Source organism: Ammospiza nelsoni, chromosome 1 (genome assembly GCF_027579445.1).
Source record: "Ammospiza nelsoni isolate bAmmNel1 chromosome 1, bAmmNel1.pri, whole genome shotgun sequence".
NCBI lineage: Eukaryota > Metazoa > Chordata > Aves > Passeriformes > Passerellidae > Ammospiza > Ammospiza nelsoni.
The window spans coordinates 54,280,232-54,302,757 of record NC_080633.1 but is presented as its reverse complement, the minus strand read 5'-3'; the positions used below and the strand labels follow the sequence as shown (position 1 = coordinate 54,302,757).

Sequence of the window (22,526 nt, the reverse complement as noted above, 5' to 3'; positions counted from 1 at the left end):
GTTATCAGACATCATTTTCAGGCAAAAAAAGTATTTATACAACTGTGTACCTTAAAGTCTGTTTGCTCTTTTTATCTAACTTAACCTCTGAGAATTCATATTCTAGATAACATATTGAAATACATTATCTCTTATTTTGTTATTGCGTGGTTTGGGGGTTTTTATTGTTTCTGGTTCAATTAACACCTTCTAGCACATCTTTTGTGTGACTGTGATTTGCTGTGTGCTATTGGTCAGGTGGCTAACTTGAATCAGCAAATCCCCCACGCTGCATGTGATTGCTGGCATGGATTTGTATACCTGCCTAAGTGTCTGGTTGGAAGGTACAAGAACAGGACACTATAGGAGACCTGTATTAAAATTCTAGGTATTTGTCATTAAAGATTTGATTTTATCTTAACAACATTATAGTTGTGGCAAGGATTATGCCATTTATGGATATTTCAATGCCAGGAGTTTTCTTGTGTGAATGGTGAATTCATGATAATTTCCTGGAGTTTTTCATTAAGAGGTATTGGTGTCACTGAGTAGAAAACACTTTTTACTGGAGCACAGTGTTCATAACATGATCACAGACATTTTTCAAAAATTGTCTTTAATAGTGTTAAGCCTTGGCCTGTGTGATAGTAGTTTTACTTTTTTTAGTTAACTTTTGCAGGCCAGACCTGCTGCTTTGGTGCAGTGACACGACGGATGAAGCAGTGGAATCTTGCTCCTTTGTGGGCAGTGGCTTTGTTGCATGCTTGCAGGTGGGAATGTCTGCCCTGCCTAGAGGTGTATGCCACTCTTGAACTGATTTTTAGCTTCTGCAGATCTCTCAGCTTCAGGCTAGATGGGCGGCCCTTACAAGCCTGAATGTAAGGTGATGCTTGTTGGTAGTACCTGGGAATGCTGTGGTTTCCTGCTGGACCCCTGCATGATGGGCTGCCTTGAATTGTGGCAGCTCTCTTGCCTCTGCACAAGGCTGTGGCTTCTGCTGCCCAGTTAATTCTTGAAGGAGTTTGAAACACAATTCCTGTGTAAAAGCTGATAGAACACCACCGTGCATTGTGGTGTCGTGCCTTGTCCGGAAACAGTTGGGTCAATGCTTAGGAATTGCATAATTAGCTGGAAGAGTGGGGGTTGCCTGGTAGAGATAGAGGTTTTGGGTTTTGATGTTGGGTTTTGAGGTTTTTGGATAATGCAAAAATGACTCAAGGAGCAGGAGCTGAGAGTCACTTGATGCACACGTACATGGAAACAGCTTCCATAAGGGCAATAGGGAATAACCGCAAAAGTAAAATTAGTCAAACTTAAATGTTACTAGTGTCAAAATACTTCTTAGGGAAAATATTAACCTGTAAAATCAGTCATTAGGTAAATATTAGCATAGGATCAGTGATTTTAAGAGACCTTTTATAGTGTGCACCAAATGTGGATTGTGGTCTTATGTTCACAGTTTTCGCATGTAAAATTTTTTTTAATATGTCACCAGAAGTATGGAAAAGGTATATATGGAAGATTATTGGCCTCTGTGCAACAGAAGGCCATGAAATTTTCTAGAATGATTTTTTTCCTACAAAGCTGTAAATTAATAATTGTGTTACTACTTCTGTAGCATAGCATGAAATGTTACCTATGCCAGTGCAATAAGTCTACATGCTTGCTTGCAAACAAAGAATGAGACAGTAATAAATTAACTTGGCTTAGAGTCAAAGCATTGTTAAGGTTTGTGGCAAGACAGCAGACACAAAATTGGAGGGAGAAGAAAGTAAAGAATATAATTAAAATGTTATTTTCTTTTTCCAGTTACCTGTCTTCTTTTGTTATTCATTTACACTTGTTGAAATTGCATGGAAATGATTGATTGACTCAGCGAACTCATTGTAATAAATTATGTTTGATGTGCTATCTTGAAAAAAAATATTTTGAAATTCTGTCTCTTTTCTTTGTCTGCTGACCTTGTGGCTTTTAATATCTTGTTTCCCATCTGTCTGATTTCATCATAATCTGAGCATAACTTTACAGACCTTAATGCAGCTCTCTTTTTGTTCTGATTTAAGTAAGTCTGTTACACAAATATGGGATTTGGCCATCAACAGTAACATTAGAAAGGAATGTTGAAGTATGTGTTCCCTTTACTGATGTGAAATAAAGAAACACTTATCTGTAGACATTTGATAATGCATATTTACAATGCATAGATCTGTCTCTACAAGCAAATGAATACAGAGATGTCTGTATCATTGCATTACATCTGCTTTAATGTTGTAAGTTCAAAGATTACTTTTGAGGATTATTTCTTAATTAAAGGAGAAGAGAAGTGGGTCTATAAGGTTTCAGGAAAGCAGTTTTAAGTATAGATTTTAAAAATACTTAGCTGACTATGTCATACAGATGTACCCAAACTCCAGTTTTAGAGATTGATTGTATTATAGATGTTTCTACTGCAAGAAGTGTCTCTATCAGTGATGTCCTGAGTCTTGAATTACTGGGGAGTTTGGAGAAATAGACTTACATTCTCACAAACAGTTTTTTCTAAAGGATATAACATCTATAAAAATGTTCATCTGGGATATCTTGTAGTTCAGCAGTTTGCTTAACAGCTGTAAGATATAGGTAGATCAATTCTTCATGTTCTTTATTAATTACATAAATTGTATATGCTGAAAGGTTTTTTTGGACAGTGCTTTTTTACTGGGACTAAATCTTTGGAAAGGCCAAAGATAATCAACTGAGCCAGAAAGAGAGGAAAGGGAAAGAGAGGTAGAGGAAAGTTTCATAGGACAGTAGAAATAGAATCGTCTTCAAGTTTGCTGAACTTGTCAGAAAGTTATGATGAATGTGGCAAAAGGCCACAGAGTTTACTCAACAGTGTCTTTTCATATAAAACACAAAACATTGATATAATTACTTTATTTTGGTCTATATAAGCTTATTTGTTTGCTGATGATACTATGGCTACTGCTAATAATTAATTTTGTCTGGGTAATTTGGCTGTGAATAAGGTACTCAAATCAGAGAAGGAAGTCAGAGGAAGCCAAAATAATTTTCTTTCATGATTTATTGAAAAAAAAAAAAGCAAACCAGTTTTATAGGCTACATAGGCATATGCATTCAAGCAAGTGGTCAGTACATTGATTGAAATGGAATTATTCTTCACACTAAGTACCAAGTTGAACTGAGACCTTGATATAGTCCTAGCAACTGTTAGTTCCAACATTGCCATCTTTACTAAGCGCTGACTTCCCTGTCATTTTTGGTCTCTTGCTATTGAAACAAGCATGAAGCAGATGCTTTACGGTCAAATGTCAATATCTAGTGAGCATTATGTTTTAATCCCTTTTTTCCTTTTCCTGTACTGTGAACAAATGCTTTGGAGAAATCTAGATATGTGGTTTTTTTTCCATTACTGAAAATATTACATTCATCTTATCCAGGAAGCTGAAGAAATTTGTAACACTGTGTTAAGAAGGTATATTTTTAGGGGTAAAAGTTTTTTTGTGAAGAATTCTGTTTATGAGACTCCAATCCCTAATTCTATAGCATAGAATGTAGAAACAAATGAATAGCATGAAATCTTGGCTCAATTGCATTCAATATCAATATTTTGGGATTTCTGTTTCACTAGGTTTTAATTCACTATGTCCTTCCCAGAGTTAAGTTTGATATGGCATTGCCTGTATGGAAATTGTGGAAAGTTAAATGCATATTATTCCTGGTCTTTAGAAGTAAAAGCTAGTTGTAATGGAAGCATCTCACTTCACTCAGTGAAATTTGTGTGTAATGTGTCAGCTGTGTAGTGTTGCAAATACAGAAGAATATGTAATGAATAATATTTCATCCTCACTGCAGAGCCATTTGCTGTGGTAGAGAAAGTATCACTATGGAGTATGACCCCAAAGGGAAAAATGGCAGGAATGATGGGTCAAAGCTGCGTGTTACTTATAAACAACACACTCTTGTAACTCATTAACTCTCTCTATAATCATGCTGTTTCTTTCTATATTCCTGAGAAAAGTTGCAGACTAGGAAAAAAATTTTTCTTAGATACTTCCAGTACCATTTCCTTAACTACTGAGATTTTCCTGGGGACCAAAGAACACACATGGTTCAACATTTTAGCTAAATGAAGTGACACTGGGCTATAAACAACTGGATCTGTAAATCCAGCTACAAAATGTTTTCCAAAAATACTCAGGAATAAAGAATTTATTTCTAGTTAGTATATATGAATATAATTTTTTGTCAGTAGTTAGACCCTTATTTGCTATGTATTTTCTTAGGTTTTTTTTCTGCTGTACTAAATTGCTCCATGCATGATTTACAGTTAAATATTTTCTTTAAATGTGACAGTGGCACATTCATATTTTCTTTTCAGAATATATAGAGAAAGAACAAGAAAATGAAATAGCTGTTGATTCCTGAGAATTCTGATATAATTCACATATTGGAATATGAATGTGGACTCTGAATTAATTCTGTGTTTTGTTGTAGACTAGACTGATTAGAGGGTACAAAATGGTATAAACAGTTTGATCATCAAAGCAAAATTTCTTTGATCTAATGGGAGAAATATGGAGAAAATAATATTTTTGGAAAAAATTGTCTACATGGTCTACTGTTGAGGAAAGCACTTGCACTTACTGGTGCAGCTAGTTAACAGAATAAAAAAATGCATTGTGTCTGATGAATGAGTGATAACCTTCCATGGTAACTGTAATGCTCTATTGTGTTACTTGGCTTCAGATATCATCAAACACTGTATTCCCTCCAAGAATAAAGAATAAGGAATCTGCCATGGATTATAACAGAACTACTGATTTTCATGCATTACTGCATCACAGATTTTCATTTGTTTTTCCTAAGACATAATCATACTTACAATATATATATTTATACTCTCACATTCTGGTTCCTAAGTTAGTATGCTGTATTTTCTTCAAAGTTAATACTTTTCCAGCTATGTCTGACTAATAACTTGCTAAATCTCTCCTTATCTTCTAATGACAGATGATTTATCAAGGCCCATGACTTAATTAATATTACAGAACCTGTGGGGAGCTGAAGAATTCAGAAATATTTTCCATAGCTTGGACATGTAAAATGAGAAGCATAGGAGAAAATGAAAAGATAATCTTGTAACTGAGGAAAAAGTCTTTGTGATTTAAGCATGGGATTGAGGTTCAGGAAATGGTGAGTTCTATCCCACAAATCCATCATGCTTCCCACTAGACTTCAGACAAGACACTGCTGCAGCTGACTATTCTGCAAAATGTTTAGGGTAACACTCTCTTATCTCTCAGGATAGTTTAATGCTACATATGTCCAGTGTTACTGGTGTTATAGGGAACATATTAATTTTTGAGTTTATGGAGTTTTCTTAAATAAGCACTTCTGTGATATAGCTGTAGCCTGAGTTTTTCTCATAGTAAAAACTTATACAAAGTATATATTGTCTAAAGGATGCTTTTGTGACATTAATATGTTAACTTATGTATCTAAAGCAGATAGAAATTGTCAATGAAGTTCCAGCTTTCCTGAATACTATACTTTTTTTCCATTTCCAGGTTGCATGTCTCACTCATGTAGCAGCGAATTACCTTAATTGCAAAATTGAAGCAAAACGCTGGGGTACTGCTCATGGGAGTATTGTTCCATATCAGGTAAGCAGAAAGCATTAGGTTTTCTTCCCTTGGAATTCATTATTTTGTGTATTATGAGATTGAGAATTGACTTTTCCCATGACCTGTAGTCTGTAATGTGTCTGTGCAGAGGCATGACAAGGTTCTGTTGTTCATTGTCATTTCTGCATTTCGCATATTTCTTCATCAGCAGTAGATTAGTAACAGAACACTGAAATAGATCAAAGGTGTTTGCTGAAACTGGATGACTTTAAAGCTGACATGATGACTTGATTGGTTTTCATCTAACAGAGAAACCTTTTTTAAGGGTTACTTGACTTCCATTCCATACCAGTTATAAACCGAGATCTTTCAATTTTGTCCCTCTGAATGTTGGTAGTTTTATCTTGTGAGCCTACAAGAGCAGTCTAAATGACAAAGATAATCTGGCAGTGCTACATATTTGTAATTTTCTATTGATTTTGCTACTAATCACTTCTTCAATGAGAGAACAGGTTGATAAAAGGAATTAAACAGAACTCAGATCTCCTCAGCAGAATTCATACTCTGCTACATCTAATGAAGGGTTGACATTCCTTAAAATAACATGACCTTCATCATATAAACAAACACAGGAAAAAAAAAATCTCACTGCAAGTTTTATCTTACTTTTGACCAGTGCGGTAAACTCTTTTAGTAAACAAAAAATTGTGTTCTTTTCTAGCTCTTCATTTTGTGTTCTTAGATGGAGATCGTGTCTTACGGAAACTTGAGCATATATTTAACTAAGAAAAATCTCTTCTTTATTTCATATTTTTTGGCATTTCTTAGCAAGTGGTCCTGTTTGTATCTAGCTGGCAAAGCCTGTATTTTTTAATTTATGTCCAGAGTCCTTTAAGTCTTGAGAGGGGCAGTTTCCAGCATTTACTTGGGAGAACTGCAGCTAAACACTGCTGAGTATCTTTACCCTCTCCTTTCTTTTTACAGGAGGAGAGGGAAATTTAGTGTATAGTCTTCCCAGTGGTGAAGATCATGATGATCGTAACTGAAAGATTAGCTCCCTGTGGCCATAAAATCTGAAGCAAAAATTTTCTACTATTATGCAGAACTCTTTCCCTAGTTAGTAAAAGCCAGACCTCCTCAGGTCTAAAACCAAAATGAGCTGGTTTTGCAAGGACTAAGTCTGCTTCATCTAGGAGACTTTTTCCAATACTTGTACTACTGCACAATCAACTTGTTATGCGTTGGCTACAACAGATGGCAAATTGTCTCAGAACAATGGGGAGCTATTGTGGCTCTTTCTGCAAGAATTATTCCTGCAGTATTTTTGTCTCCAGTGCTACAGGTGTAGCAGTATGGGTGAGTTTTCCAGAACCAGCTCTCATGACCCAGTGTAACCAGGTATTTACACTCCGCTGTGTTTCTGTCATGCGACCTTTTGGTGCAAGCCTTTTGAACTTTAGTATGTTGAAAGTATAAAACAGATCTGAAGTATCTGAAGTTTGTATAAGCAAACCCAAAAACCTGACTAAACAAAGCATTTTATCTTCATCATGTGGCAGTTGGCTGCATAACTGAAACTTGTATTCTTTTATGTCCTTTTGGCCTTTGTTTTTCCACAGTCAAAATGAAAAGCATACATTGAGTATCCTTTGTTTCTTTTTTCATAGACAGGTCTTTAGGTCTAGGAGATAGTTTTAGCTGTTTTTTGATTCAATCTTGATCAGTCATTGTGAAAGTAAAATTTTTTTTGAAAAATATCTGAATAAAATTATGGTTCCTATGTTTCTGTGCACTGTTTCTGTAGTAGGTACTAGAAATATTACCTCAATATTATAAACAAATTTTATCTAATTTTCTTGTTCATAAACCAATGATTCGGGTGGATTTTTTATGGATGGAGTTGTTTGTGTATGTGCTTATGGCCTAACATTGCATCAGCTACTATCGTTGCAATTCTGATTGTAACCATAAGAATATTTTGCGTTTTAGAGGATTTTTTTTTCCCTTTACTAACCCAAGCTATACTTAGATTGCAAAGTTCTTCATAAACTTGACTTAACCCTCACTGTTGCTATTGTACTGGCTTTACAGTTTCTCATACAGCTCATTTGTAATATTGCAATTTGTAATATAGAACAGATCTCTGATACTTGACTTTCATTCCTTATTCTACTTACTGAATATGCTTGCTAAGCTAATGACTTACACTAGTCTTTACAATTTTTTCCAAGATATTTTATGCAAGTGAACTACAGTTTGTTCAAATAATGAAAAGCACATTTCAGAAATTTGTATTTCTATATATTTCAGAAAAATTAGGTAGTGGCAAACATGTCCTTTATTTTGTTTTCTTTTTCTGTATTTTAAGTGTTTATACAGGTAATAAGTTATGAAGTGACACAGAACATGCAGTCCTGTAAAAAGTGTCAGGTTATGTTAAATCATGGAGGATTGGGCAAAGATGAGATCCTTTTAGAGATATTAAAAAGGCAAAATCAAAGTAACTTACATCATTTTTCAGTGTGAGAGATGTCTGATCAGAGTTACACTAGAGCACTGACCAAAATAATAAAAAGCCCCGTTAGAAGCATCCTAAAAATGTACACAAAAAGTACTTTTTTTGCTTTCAATTGTTACAATAAGTGTTCTATATTGAATGCTATGGTAGCTTTTATTTTATTGAGCCTCACCCGAATAAGTTTGTTCAAGATATCTTTGCAAATGGCTCTGGTTTTTTCTATTTACAAGGTCAAATTTACCTTTGACTGTATCTCTGTCATTTCACTGAATTTTGCTATTGCTTCTTGATTGAAATACTACCAGCATAATTTGTCCCTGAATGTGTTCTCTAGATTGACCTTTATTACTTTTCTTTGCATTTAAAAATATAAAAATTAAGCATTAAGGGGAAGATGGGTTTTCTCCTTCCTGAAACTTTTATCATCTTTGGAAATCTGTTCCTGGTCTGGTCTGAGATGTTAAGTTTGGTGTGCAAGGGTTTTCATATTCTTCAGGTTTTTCTCATTTGTTGTCAATGTGCTGACTATGTGACATGATCATCTGAAATGTCTGAGTTTTCAGTTCTTTGTGTTCATTACCAGAAGCCAAAGAAAAAGATGTGAATGTCTTTTGAGTATGTAATGTCTCCCAGGGTTCCTGTAAAACTAACTGTAAAGGTTTACCACAGATTTTCAATGGAAGTGAAATTTGCAATGTGCCACAAAGATGAAGTACCCTAGATTCCTATCAGCCAAAATCAGGAATAATTTTTTGAGTCCTGAAACCTTAACAAGAAATTACCTCCTTTGAGGAGATCTGCTGTTTAATCAGAGCAATGTAGCTTGAATAGGTCACTCCAGTGATAGTTAATGGAATCAGAATCCAGTTTGCTTGGTTTCAAGTGTTAAAACACAAACCTTGAGTTCTGGGCTGTATCTTAAATATAATTAGTACAATTAAAAAAAAAAACAAACAGTTTCTATAATGAGACACCTTGTTTAGCAACATCTGCTCCATGATTATCCAGAGGAAATCAAGACTTCAAAACATCCGGGTTAAATAATTGTGCTGAAAACTGAAGTTCTTACTGTCTTTCACTTGGGGTGATAAGGTCTTCCCTCATTCTAGTGGTTTCAGTAATGTAGCTCTCTGAGACCTGGACATTCACATTTTCATTTTTCAATTGATCCACTTGGAATTCATTCTCCCGAGAAAATCTAAGTGGAATGTTTACAAGATGTTTGATGTGGCAGCTTGTCACCCTGCCATCAGATACCCTGGGCAACTGAGCAGAGGCAAACTTTCAGCAAAAGGTGTAGAGCTGTTTCCTCTCAGGCCATAATGATGGAAGCCTATTTAGAAAATTGAGAAAACAAGTTCTTGCAGATATCTACTGAATATGATTTTATTTTTGTTCTGGATTTTAAGACTGACAGGGTTTTCTCAAGTATAGTTCATTTTATTTTCAGAACGTTCAAAGGGCACCACCATTCTAAATGGAAGTTAAAAACATGAGACAGTAAAGAAATTATTTTAACCAATTACCTTTTCTGTTGACTGACCTATGCACTTTAATAAATCATCAGACCTAACACTAATGGTTTGTTGTTACAAACTCACTTAGATTCTTTAAATATCAGCTTCTGCTTGTGCTAAGCATAAAAATTCCTTCATATGAGGAAATTATCTTGGTGTCAAAGTCAGTTAAATGTTATGAAAACCAAAGTATAAGCTCACAAGGAAGTGAAAGGTATGAGGTATTAAGAAGGTGAGCGCATTCTTAGATAAAATATCTCTGCATTACTTTTATCATCTGCATCTCATACTTTTGGGTCATAGAATTTCATACTGTCTAGGAGTCTTACAAAGAAAATCCCACACATGTCACTTGTGTCTCATCACAGGAACAGAGAAATTCGATTATTGACCCGATTCATCTGGCAGAGGTGGTTTTCACACAAAGGCACAATGTGCACCAATTTTTCTAACTCAGCTCTAGAGAATCTCTCAGAACTTCAGTCTCCTTTATTTTTTCTTTCAGTGAAGAGGACAGCAGAATAATGTCAATCATTTAGAAATTTCAAACTGCTTATTCCATCCAAGAATGGTGATATGTACTCATTTTCTTGTCTGCCTTTATGTGGTTTTATTGGATACTTCTGCAGTTAATGACTCTTGGAATCAAAAGCAACAAAGAATAGAACTTTTATTATTTGCAAAGTTTTGTTTTGTACATGAGACTCTCCTTAAATAAATTCAAAATGGAAGAAAATCTTTCTGCTCCATATTAGCCCAGTCTAGGAGAAGATGGGACTTATGCACAGGAAATAAAGTAAAATGCAGATATTTTTTGTGGAGGGTGAAGTTTTAAATTCAGGCAATGCAAGATGACCCTTCTTACTCTGTGAGTGTTATCTATATAATACTCATCTGGACTACTTAGACTGCCTTGGGGCTCCATTTTCCTATATTATTCTTCCAAGCAGTGAAGCATAATACCAATAAACATGAAAATCAAATGTATTCACAGACCAGCTGACTAGAAACTGTGTTCTCAAGCTATTATATTATCCACGTAGTGTGATGAAAACATGTTTTATCACACTACATGGATAATATTTCCAAAGAACAGTTGGCCATCCTCACAATCAATGTCTTTACTCATATGAGGAGTGCCCAATACTTTAGTGGCCTTGATCTACTTACCTATAGGTTGTTTTTTAACTCTCTCCTTCCTTATATCTTTATCTTACAAGTCACAAGAAAGACTGAAACCAGAAAAACTTGTGTCATAATGGATTCTGTAAAACAAGAAAACAGGAATATAATTTGCAGGACTTTTCCCCTTTCTTTCTTTCTTTTTGAACAATTTTCTATTTGTAGCTTTCTTTACTAGATTTTTTTTCAGATGTTTCCTACTATAGTATGATGACATTAAAAACTGTACCCTCTTCACAGATGATTTGGTCTTACTGTGAATATAGAGGAGTTGGCACTCTGCTTGGTAAGAAGTGCTGGAGTATGGATTCTTTTTCCTTGCCATTTTAGCAATTGAAAAAGTATAGTAATCATCTGTGGCAATCTCTGTAGAAAGCTCATAAATGATGAGTAATTAATTCTAGTTATTCAAACCTGACAACATTATACTGATAATTTTGTGGGGATTTTCCTTCAGTGAGTTGTCAAGCCTCTCCCCTGGCAGAGCAGTTGTCTGGAAATCAGTCCAGTAGATTTGCCTTGGGCAGTTTTAGATATGTTCTCAGTGTATGATATGAGATGTAGTTATTAATTCATTCATATATATCCCCCCTTGTCAGAAACAGCACTTTAAAGAAGCTGAGCTTGTATGCACACAGACAGCTTCTACCTGTACAAAGAGAATTTTCAGATTGAAATAAAATGCATTTTTAATTGAAAACATGACACTGTTTTCTTTTTCTGAAGGAAATCCCCCTGCACCTTTTAATTTTAAGCAATGTCTGCAAGGTATTTTTTAATGTCACTTATACTTTGAATTTTCAAAACAGGCATGGGTAATCACAATTATTGTTATGGAAAGATAGTTGACAACAGAGACAATCTCATTTTTTATCTCCTTCTGGGAAATGTCACAGGCTATTCTTGTATAGGTACTTGAATATGTGTTTGTACTGACATATTTATTTCCACTCATTTAAATTGAATGTACATTAAGATTATTCACCTGTCACTTGTCCATAGATGCATGAGAAAAACTCTAATTAAACTAGGATAGGAATACAAGTATACTCATTTATACTCATTTTCAATGTCATTTGGTGGACATTTGTCTTCTATGTATACTGTTAATTGTTTCTTCCACATTTGCCCATTGCTGGGGTGAGCGATCTAGTTGGCATTTACAGCAAACATGTTACAAGGCTACTGAATATTACAGAATTGTATATTCATGTCAAATTTAGTTCTTTGGAACAGCAGTTTAACAGAGCCCTGATCAGTAGAGGGCTCTTCACATTGTAGCTGGTTGGAAAGCGATGAAAGCAGGATCTGTGGGATTGTGGAGGAGATATTGACTGCAGCTGGATCACTGCTTTCTTCTAATCTTCTAATTTATTGGATCCAAGGCAGAAGAGTGAACTTTGCTTTTCCTTTTCTTAACATGTTTTATAGTCACTGTATTATTATACAATTCAGCCACTCATGAGCTGAAACATATTTGAACAGTCTGAAAGAAAACTCAGAAATCTGTGTATCAGCATTGCTCAATGACTTCTGACATAATTGTCCTGCATAAAAATAATAATAATAATAAAAAAAATATATGTGCATGTACATGAATAGGTGCTTGTGCTGCTTATTTTTACCATCTGAAGCTTCTGTCAGTATTGGTGGGGAAAAGTTGATTGTTATGGAAAGGTATGTCCACTAGATGTCATTCATGTAATCTAGTTTTTGTTGTAGCATTTATTTCTGAAGAGCCATGAAGGATGGTGGATACAAATTACCAACATTACTAGCTGTTTTTCTATATGCAGTGCTTCTGACTTTATATATGTGTGGCATGTTACAAAATAATATTAGGATCCTCTCTGTGATGGGTTTGACACATAATTTAGTCTAGAACTCCCATCTTTGCCTATTTTTGCTTAGAATAGCATTCATTGTTGCGTGAGTAGATGTGTTATATAAGAGTAGCCAGGTGAGCTGCATGTAGTTGGTAACTCTCCACAAGGAGAGACATGAGTATAGATGTCAGGGCATTATGCCCCAAAGGAAAACAAAAATATCATGTGATTAATAAAATTCCACCCCAAATGTGATCTTTTCTAAGCTCTATATATCTAAAACAGCAGTTCTTTAGAAAAGTGTGTATCTTGTTAGGAAAGGGAACTTGAATTTCAGAAACTTACACAAGTGGATTTATATACTAACATATCTTTGCCACATAACGATGCCTAAATATCTGAGGGACTTAAATTAGAATCACTTTAAACTACCTTAAATAAAGTACCCTGTATGTGAACAGGTCAGAAGTGCATCTGAGTATTCAGTTGGGTGATAGGATCTGTACTGAGTGATATCAGCAAAGAGTTCTTTCACCCCCTGCCTCCCTCCACCCATCTTTGTAGAGCAGCATGTGCTAGTAACTGCTAGACAGCTTCTGGGGAGCCACATCCATGCTCTCATTGAAGAGCAACTGCTGCAACATTGGCCTGTGCTCTTTCCCACTTCCAGCTTGGAGCAGCTACAGTGAAACTGGAAGCTGGAGATCACAGCTTCCCCCAACCTCCCTTTGCCCTTCCATATGGAATAAAGAATTTCTCTGCCCTGTGTAGTCAGCCAGAGGGCAAGATGGGGAAGTGATAATCCTCTTGGAATGAGCACTTGCATGAAAAATGATAAATGCTACTTTGCATGGGGATTAACACTTGCTTATGAACTTGCTTTTAATAGAGTGATGCTTCTCTTTCAGCGATGTGAAGGTTCATTGTACTCATAGACCTGATTAAGAAACACTGTTCAGCCAAAAGGGAACCATCTGCCACCAGAAACATAAAGCTGTTCAAAACTGTTTCACTCTTTTGCATATTGTTCTCAAGAATGTAAACCACTTACTTTCACACAGCATTTACTTCCCTAAAGAAGGGCTTGTTCCCCACATCTCATCACAACATTCTTCTTTCTCCCAGCATGAGAATTGCATTTCTGCTCACATTTAATGCATATGTTCGAAGTCTGTGCTTTATCTCCATGAAACTCTGAAACAGGACTTTCCAGAGGTAGTCTAATGAATGGAGTTGCTATATAAACTACATCTATTTTCATTTCTTTGATGGAAGACTTTGCATTATGCATTGAGGATGTTCACAGAGCGGGTCAATCTGTCAATAGAGTTTGTGAAGCTTGTTTGGTATCTCTAGATATGTTTGATATTAAGCACTGCTTGATAGAGTTTTGGTGCACAACCTGATTGCTACTTTGCAAGATGACCCCTTCTTTTCACAGTGAGATGACATTTCATCAAACCTGGTTATGAAGTTAATTTCCAAGCACTGATGCCTGCAAATAAATTTCATATGGGCTATACCGTTTTCTTGAAAATTATTGCTTTACTGCTACAATAAGTTTAGCTCCATAGGAATCACAACTGTGGTACTCCAGTACACTGCCTCTCCTGAGAATTTAATGGGAAGGGTGGTGAGAGGTCTTCTGTTCTATTTTCAAAAATCACTTATGAACTTAAGAAGTATCAGTCCTGTTGTCTTTCCAAAGTATTTGGGATTTAAATGCTAAATCTAGTTATGTACATATGCTTTAACTATGCAATATTTTAAAATGTTGTTTCTCATGCCTTTTGTTACATTCAATCATACATATAATGTTGCATGATGCTAACACAGGTATTTTTAATTATTAATTATTTAATGCTTTCACTAATAAAATTTGATGGAAAAAACCCCTTCAAATTGTAATCTAAGGCTTCTTCTATTATTAAGCCACTATTATTACCAAAATTGTTTTGATTTCTTTACTTTTTAATAAGTAGTAATTCTGTTGTATTGAGAGGGATTAGGGTGAAGGTGAGAGAAAAAACTTTTTAAAAGTAGTTATCTGTTTTGACAAAATCATACTTCCTGACCATCGCCTAAAACATGCAGTACTCACTGTATGGAATTTACTCTTCTAATACAAATTAAGCTAGAGAAATTGATCTTACATCTGTATCCCCAAGGGAATCTCAACTAGTTTTATCCAGTCTACACCTTCACCTTCGTTCACTTTTATCTAGGATAGTTTTGACAGATGTTTTGTCCAATTTCTATTCACCAGAAGTTTTGCAATACATGCTACAGTCTTGTTTATGTAGATTTTCATGCCCACTGCGAGGAGTAAAAGAAGTAACTCTATTTTCAATAAGGAAGATAGAACCTGAATTTAGTGATAGGCTTTTGGTTATAAGTTAGTGATGTGTTATGGCAGTTGATCAAAATGTTGTGTCTAGCAAGTCTTAACATATGTAAATATATGTACATCTACAGTGTTCTTATTCCTAGATTATGTTAAGTCAGTTCATTCATGTTTCCCCCAAGGCTATATTTTTTAAACTTCTTGTATCTTTTTGATTTTATCTCTGATATGATTTCCACTTTGATCACCTCTTCAAGTGGTGTGTCCAGATCCACCAATTGTCTTAAGTGGATTCTACATGTTTTTGAGTAACACGAAGAACTTTCACATGTGGTTAAGGCACCCAAGAATAACTTGCTTTAAGTTTTTAACAGCAACATGTTGTAATGTCTATTTCATCTAAGGCGTTCTGTTGCCAGGGCAGGAGAACAGCATATGGTTCCACGCCTAAACTTTGCCGATTGCTCAGCTGCAGCTTCCTTTTGTTTTACTGTTAAAAGGTTATTGGGCTTCCTTTGTCTGTATTCCATATTTTTTGTTTTGTTTCACTGTAGATCATTTTGCACAATAGTTGTTAGTTATCAGGTACACTGATGACTCCAAGTCCAGTGAAGCCTGCAGAAATGAGGTTAATCTGTTGGAGTGACCTCTAAGTCTGAGGTAACAGAAGCCAAATGAATTGCTTGACTGTGATCTGGGTTTATGTCAGCTACAGCAAGTTGAGGGTACGCAAATTTTGTATGAGGATGTCCCTATGTGGTTTGGTGAACTTTTTAATTTTTGGCATATTAGTTTTACATCATTAGTCATCTGTCTCTTCCTGGGTGTTTCTAGGTAGATGAAACTAGAGATTTCAAAAAGTTCTAGCAGTATGGAAGACCCAACTTGTGTTTCATATTTTGTATTTTATATTTTCTATATTTTTTGTTTTAGAAAGCTACCACAATAAAGAGTGGAAGTTAAATTATTTTAGTGGAAAGGCTGTTCTTTTCTAGAAAAAAATAAAAAGCAGACAAAAGGTTATCCTTTAATTTGCTGTCAGTTAGTATTAGTTGTTCTTCATGTGGAAGGGCCATAATAAACAAATAGGAAGTTGATGTGACTTCCTTCAAGTAGAGAAACATTAGCTGAATCTAGGTAACAGTTAAATCCTAACATAAAGACAAGAAATATAGAATACTACAAATACCAATGTATGATCATGTCTCTTCTCATCAGGGACATGTTTTAACCTTGTCAAATTTATTTTTGGCATATGTGGTTATGGTAGTGTCTAGAGAGTTTTGACCATGAATAATAGTTGTAACAATGCAACAAAGGCTTTTGTAGTATACACAAGTTATTGACTTAGCTCGCTGGGGCAGAGACTGCATTTTAATTTGGCTTGAGGCTTAGAACAATGGACCCTGAGTCTTATTTTAGTGCTTTCACAAAACCAAGAATAATTTTTTCCTCTTTTGTGTACAAGTGTAAAGTATTTTATTTGAGGATGTAGTATAGGACTGAATGTCTTGAAGTAATTTTATGATTTCACTTTTTTGTACCTGATGTTACCCATTTTTACATGCTCAGTTGACATTCACCATTTTGTCGAAATTGGGAGATAAATAGGAAGTATAAATGGCCATCACATGACTGCTGAAATTAGGAAATAATCTGAGATTAGTTTAATACCTACAGTGTTTACAGATGTATTAAATCCATGAATGATGAGGAAGGCCGTGGACAGCAATAATATGCATATTTGTATTAACAGTCTGATCAGGTAGCTCATTTAAGAGAATGTTATTAGTGAAACCTCTTAGCACTCCTGCATAATTATGCTGTCTTTTTACTGTTAACTTTTCAAGCCCCTTGGAGATTCTTAAGTAGTTTATTTCCTGCCATTTAACAGTTTTGAGTAATAATGATGATGAGAAAACAGTTAAATAGTTTCTTTTTTCAAGTACCAGGTGCTGAAAGCAACTGAGAATGTCAGTGGTTTTTATAGTGGTTTCCTGTACAACTTGTGCAAGCTTCCTCGAGCTTGAGTCGTATAAGCCTTTGTCAGATTAAAAAAGATAAAATAAATGATTTGTAGTCAAGACATTGGACTGAAACTAAGAAATTTAGTTCTGTTTGCTTGCAAAATAGCTGTTTTATTTCTGTTTTGGGTGTTCCGACTTCATTTAATGTGACACTAATTTTTGGGAGAGTGCTCCCAATCCATTTTTAATACAAGGTAGAGCAGTTTCTTGAAATCACATGTTCCAGATTACAGAAAGTAACAGAATGGTAGTTATTTCCAGAATTTGTGCTGCTTTTTTTAAAATCACATTTCTGTCTATGTTTTGAGGTTTGATTGCTGTCTTTGGGATTTGAGTAGGGCACTTTTGCATGCCCCTGCTTCAACTTTTAAAGAGCTGACCTGTTCCTTCTACTTTTCTCCTCTTTGGTCTCTATTTAAATAGTAGGCTGTTCATAAGATGTTGAAAAGAGATGATTTGTGTCTTGCAGGCTGTGACTGCATGGCATTGAACAATGCAATGTACAGGAGCTAGTTCCAATGCTGCAAGCAGGGAACAATCATAAACAGTCTTGGATGGGGCTATCTTTTCTCTATGTAAAATAATCTTAAAAAATATTGCTTTACAAAGATATTTGCCTGACTTATTCTGGGACTTCACAACCCCTCAGGCAGTTAATTATAGTGCTTCACTATTTATTATCTCAGTGGCACACAAGGCAATATGCTAGGAATATTCGGATCAGATATTAAGAAAATATTTTTAATAGAGAGGACACATTCTTTCCTCTTTTTCAATAGTCCTCTAGACCTTATAGGCTGGTATGTTTCAGACTTCTCTAGGCTAAATGTTGCCAGCTTGCTCAGTCTTTCCCCTTGGATGACATGTTCTAGAATTTACAGTTAATCTCTGACCTTTCCTTTTGGAACACAACACTTTTGTGGCACCCAGAACCAAATGCAGTACGTTACTCCAGTTCCAGTTGCATCATCTTGAAGTACAAGAGAAAGAATATTTTGTGAATCTTGTGGGTTCTGCTGATGATCTAAAATTCCGCTTTAATATTACCTTGCTGTTGCAAAGGAGCCTTTGTTAACTCATACTCAGTTTGTGAAACACGTGGATTCTGGATCCTTTTCTCTTGCATACGAATTACCCATGTCAATGAATTACTCATGCCTAATTGTAGAATCTCCCAGCTGATTTTCATTCTTGAATTTTACCTTCTGCTTTCAGATTTCATCTCCCAGTTAGCTACAAACATTTTCAGTTCTATCTAGTCAGCCTAGTACTTGCAGTTCCTTCTAGTTTTGTGGATCTTCAAGGTTGATGTATGTCCTTTGCTCTCTCCATATCTGTGTTTTTAGTGAGAATATTGAAATGATCCATGAGTAGTTGATAGTATTTTTCCAGATTGACAAAGAGTTCATAACCCTTTTGGGTTGATATCCAACCAGTTGATAATTTGTTTTCTCGTGTGGTCTTACTTAAATTGTACTGCCCTTCCCTGTAGACTGGTGTGCAGAGACAGACACCTTAGTCAATGTATATAAACTTTGGAAGACAATTTTGGTTGTTTCCCTTCCTCTGGCTGTTTGGGGGTGAATGTACATGTGTCCTTCGAGAGGGAAGTGCTGACATATAATTTGCTTGATTTTATTACTTTTTAAATTCAATCACTCTGCACATTTCTAATCTTTAGTATCTCTCTTCTGTCCCCAGTTTGATAGTGTGTAGCTTCCTTGGACTCAACTGCAAGGATTCTAGAAAAAATACCTTAGCAAGTGCTTCAGCAGAGTGCTTGAAAACACTGTTTTCAGAAGTATGCTCTCAACACAGCATTTTCATAATCGAGCTCAAATTTCATTGTATTTTGCCATGTTGGTGTGCTACTGTACCCTTGCTAATGAATTCCCTAAGTATATGTTTGTGTAGTGCAGAATAGAGTCATAGGTGTCCTTTTAATGCAAATACCAAGCAACTAAAATAGTAACACATTGCAGAATCTAAATAGTAGGCAGATGGGTTGCTCCTGGAGATTGTCAATGTTCATAGGAATCAAGAGGGTCATCAGTTAGTTTCAGATTGCATTGATTACTGTGCTGAGCATCTTAGACACCCCAAGTTAGTCACTGAAATGGGTTACTGTGCCCAGCATCATAGACATGCAGACTTAGTCACCCAAATCCAACTGAATCCTTTAAAAGTGCAAGTTTAGTGTGGCTTCAAGGGCATGTAAGACCTGTTGATTAATTTATGTGTTATGGTTTTAGAATTTCACTTTGAGACAGAAGTTAAAACAATGTTGTCCTGATGAATGTGCCAATTTCCCCTATATTATGTGTTCCAAAAATTGCTTTGGTGGAAAAAGAAGGAAGACAGCTGACTCCTTTGCATAATTACTGAAGCTGACTTGGCAGCATGCTAGACTTTGTCAATCCTCCATTTTAATAAAAGCTTAGTCAGTTATTTGGTTTTTGCATCTTTGATTTCAGTTCCTTGAGGGAATCAAGACCCTGTTCTTGATTTAGCAAGACTTTACTGTCCAGATGTAAATGGTATTTTTTTGGTAATGTATATCAGACTCACCAGACTCATCAGTAATGTATCAACTCATCAGGACTTGGAAGAAAAGGCACCTTCTCCCTGAAGCTCCAAAAATACTGAAATTGAAAAATGCTGATAGTTTTTGTTTTAGAGCATCTCATGGCTTTTAAGCCAGCTTTATGATTTTTGGGAGATCTGAGTGATTCTCAGCGTGTGCCTTGCCATAAAGTAATAATTCACTGTACCATCTGCTGTAATTCCATCAAGACATGCTCCCCTTGACATCCCTACCCCAAAACCATTTCTGATAACATTACTTCCAAGCTCTGCACCCATATCTTCTAGGGAATAAGCAGACCTTTCATGTCTGAAAGGCTGCTAAGAGACAAACCTAGCATCCACTAAATTTAAAATGCTGTTCAAATCCGTTGTAGTTGTTCTGATGTCGCACTCCAAGAATGTCTTAAAACGTGTAAGTAAAAGGGTTGTAATGAGCATTAGGAAAGCTGCAGACTGAATGTCTCTGGAGCCCTTGTGGAAGTGGCTGCAGTGGAACTGGCAGCATTTGGTGGTTGAGTGATGGCGTGATGGCAGTTTCAGCTCAGGCAGGGAAGATGCTGTGTTTGCCACATGTGAATTAATATAGTGCTGCTTTTTTACTGTTGAGGGATTAGCATACAATTTAAAAAAATATTTGAAGTATAGCAGAATAGGGGAATAGCTGAACCCATATTGCAGACAGCTGCTTTTTTGAGCTGATGAGCTAAGCTATAGCTCATAAGCTATAGCTGGTAAGCATCAAATAAGAAATTAAAGCACTGCCAATGCATATGATAGGACTAAAATACCAAGTAAGAGCTATGCCCTTCAAGCAAGTAACCAGGAAAAGGATGAGAGACAAGAATATCTCCCTGCCATTTGGACTAAGCTTTCCTGCTTAACAGTAATTTGTATCATATCCATTATTTTCAATGCATTTCTGCGTCCATACTTCATGAATAGTGGCCAGTGATAGAAAATAAAATTGTGAAAATGCAGTACAGAAAAAGGGATGCTGGAAGTGATAGAGTTCTAAAAGTTCAGAGTTTACTTTTTATCATTCCAGTTCTCTGTTTTGTTCTAACCTGAGTACTAAAAACTATGAATAAAGTCAGACAAGATAGACATTTTTTTCTTTAATTTTGTAACATCCACGAGCCCAAGATTTGATATTCACTTACAGAACATATCTTGCTGCAAATGCAGGTTAAGTATTAAAAACTAGTGGAATGATTGTAAAAACCTCTTCTCACTATGTAGAACATTTACTTTATAAAAACTCAAATTCTTGGTTGTGGTTCATGCAGCTACATATAACTAGGACTTAATCGATTCATACTGCATTGAGCTCTATCACATTAAATCATGTGTTAGTAGTAAGGGAAACATTCTGAGGCCAGTATTGCCCTTTCAGATTAATCTATCAATAAAATTAAGAATACTAAGTTCACCAAGTTCTTAGAATAAGAAGGAGTATATGGACTGCAACATCATGCTCAGTTCTCTTAGAAATCGAGTGTGTGGAGAAGCAACCATAAAAATTTGTCAAGCGAGGGTTTAACTCAAGCACATTGAGGCTACAGTGACTAGAAAAGGAAATTGGAATTTTGTGTGGCTATAATCTATTGTTTGACATCCACTGCCTGCTCCTGTGTAATTTACTTGCCTCTTTTGGTCACCTGACTAGAGACATTAAGTGGGCCACAGGGTAAGCCAGGAAATTCAGCTCTTGGCTTTCCAAGTCTGCAGCACAGTTGTTTTCCCTTTCCCCTTCCCCCTCTCTCTTTCTTCACAGCTGGTCAGCACATGCACAATAATTGCTTAGGGCAGGTAAGGCAGATTTGGGGAGATACATATGGAGCACATGCAAATCTGCACTAAGTTTTTGGAATGCAGCAACAGAGTGAAGTTAATGTAAAGCAAGATTTCTTTTATGATGAAAGTTTCTAAAACTTATAAAAAAGAGAGACAACAAATTCACTTAATAACCTTTCCTTTGCTCTACTACTGCTAACTGTGAGGGTCTGGGATTTTGCCAAAATATTACACATTGCTCAAGAAGATTACAAAGAAATCCCAGACATGCACTGGAGAGTTATTAAATTTAACATTTCTAAAAGATATTTTCAACAGCTAAATACTTGTTCAAGAATTGTTTTCCTCAACTTTCAAAAGTTGCCACAACTCAGTCACAGATAAGAACTTCCAGCTTTTTAATTGATATATAAATTGAGTTTAAAACCAAATCCACTACATTTCCTGTGGTAAAGGAAACACATACTCTTCAGTTTGGTTTGTCTCTAATTTGAAAATCATGTTCTCAGGAAATCCTGCATAATTTTTTTAACATAAACAGAAAAAGTATTTATTTGCTTGGGGCTCTGTTTGTGTGGACATGGGGGTGAGCAGGAATAGTGTAGATTCTGGAACTCATGTCTTAGTGAATATATCTCAGAATAAAGAAAAATAAATTCCAAATAAGGTGATTTTCTCTCTGATCATGGGTGGGCTAGTAGGAAGGGGTTTAAAATACTTTATTCTCCTTTATATGTTCTTACTGTTTCTCTGAATTTCAGTAATGAGGGCAATTAAAAATGAAAAGATGACAAATTTGTAGAGAAGGTGTCTTTTTATTCCTTTTCAGGTGTTCTTGCCTTGTCTGCAAAGCTGTTTTTCGTCATCTGGAAATGAATGATTTGTAAAAAGCAATTGTAAAATTGCTGCAGGATTTCAGCCCTCACATCCTTCTCTGCTCTCACCCCCTCAAGGCCCTAAATTTACTTTTGCCATTTGTAACAGTTCAGTTGAGGGTTGAACTTCCCCTCCTGCTTCTTGTGAGCTTTCCTGATTTCACTTACTGTTTGAACAAGATATATTGGATTTTATTTTCTCTCCATTATTATGAACTCTAGATTTCACACAATTGATTTTGTTTTCAGTT

General features: G+C 35.6%; 1 protein-coding gene across 2 annotated transcripts in view; it reads left to right on the top strand.

Annotated features, from left to right (window-relative positions):
- SUGCT (succinyl-CoA:glutarate-CoA transferase) overlaps positions 1–22,526 on the top strand; it is a 311,756-nt gene that overhangs the window by 59,085 nt on the left and 230,145 nt on the right. For both annotated transcript variants that reach the window (XM_059477514.1, XM_059477505.1), the window contains one exon: positions 5,550–5,645. In XM_059477514.1, the coding sequence (XP_059333497.1) occupies positions 5,550–5,645 (96 nt within the window). The remainder of the gene's footprint in view (positions 1–5,549; positions 5,646–22,526) is intronic.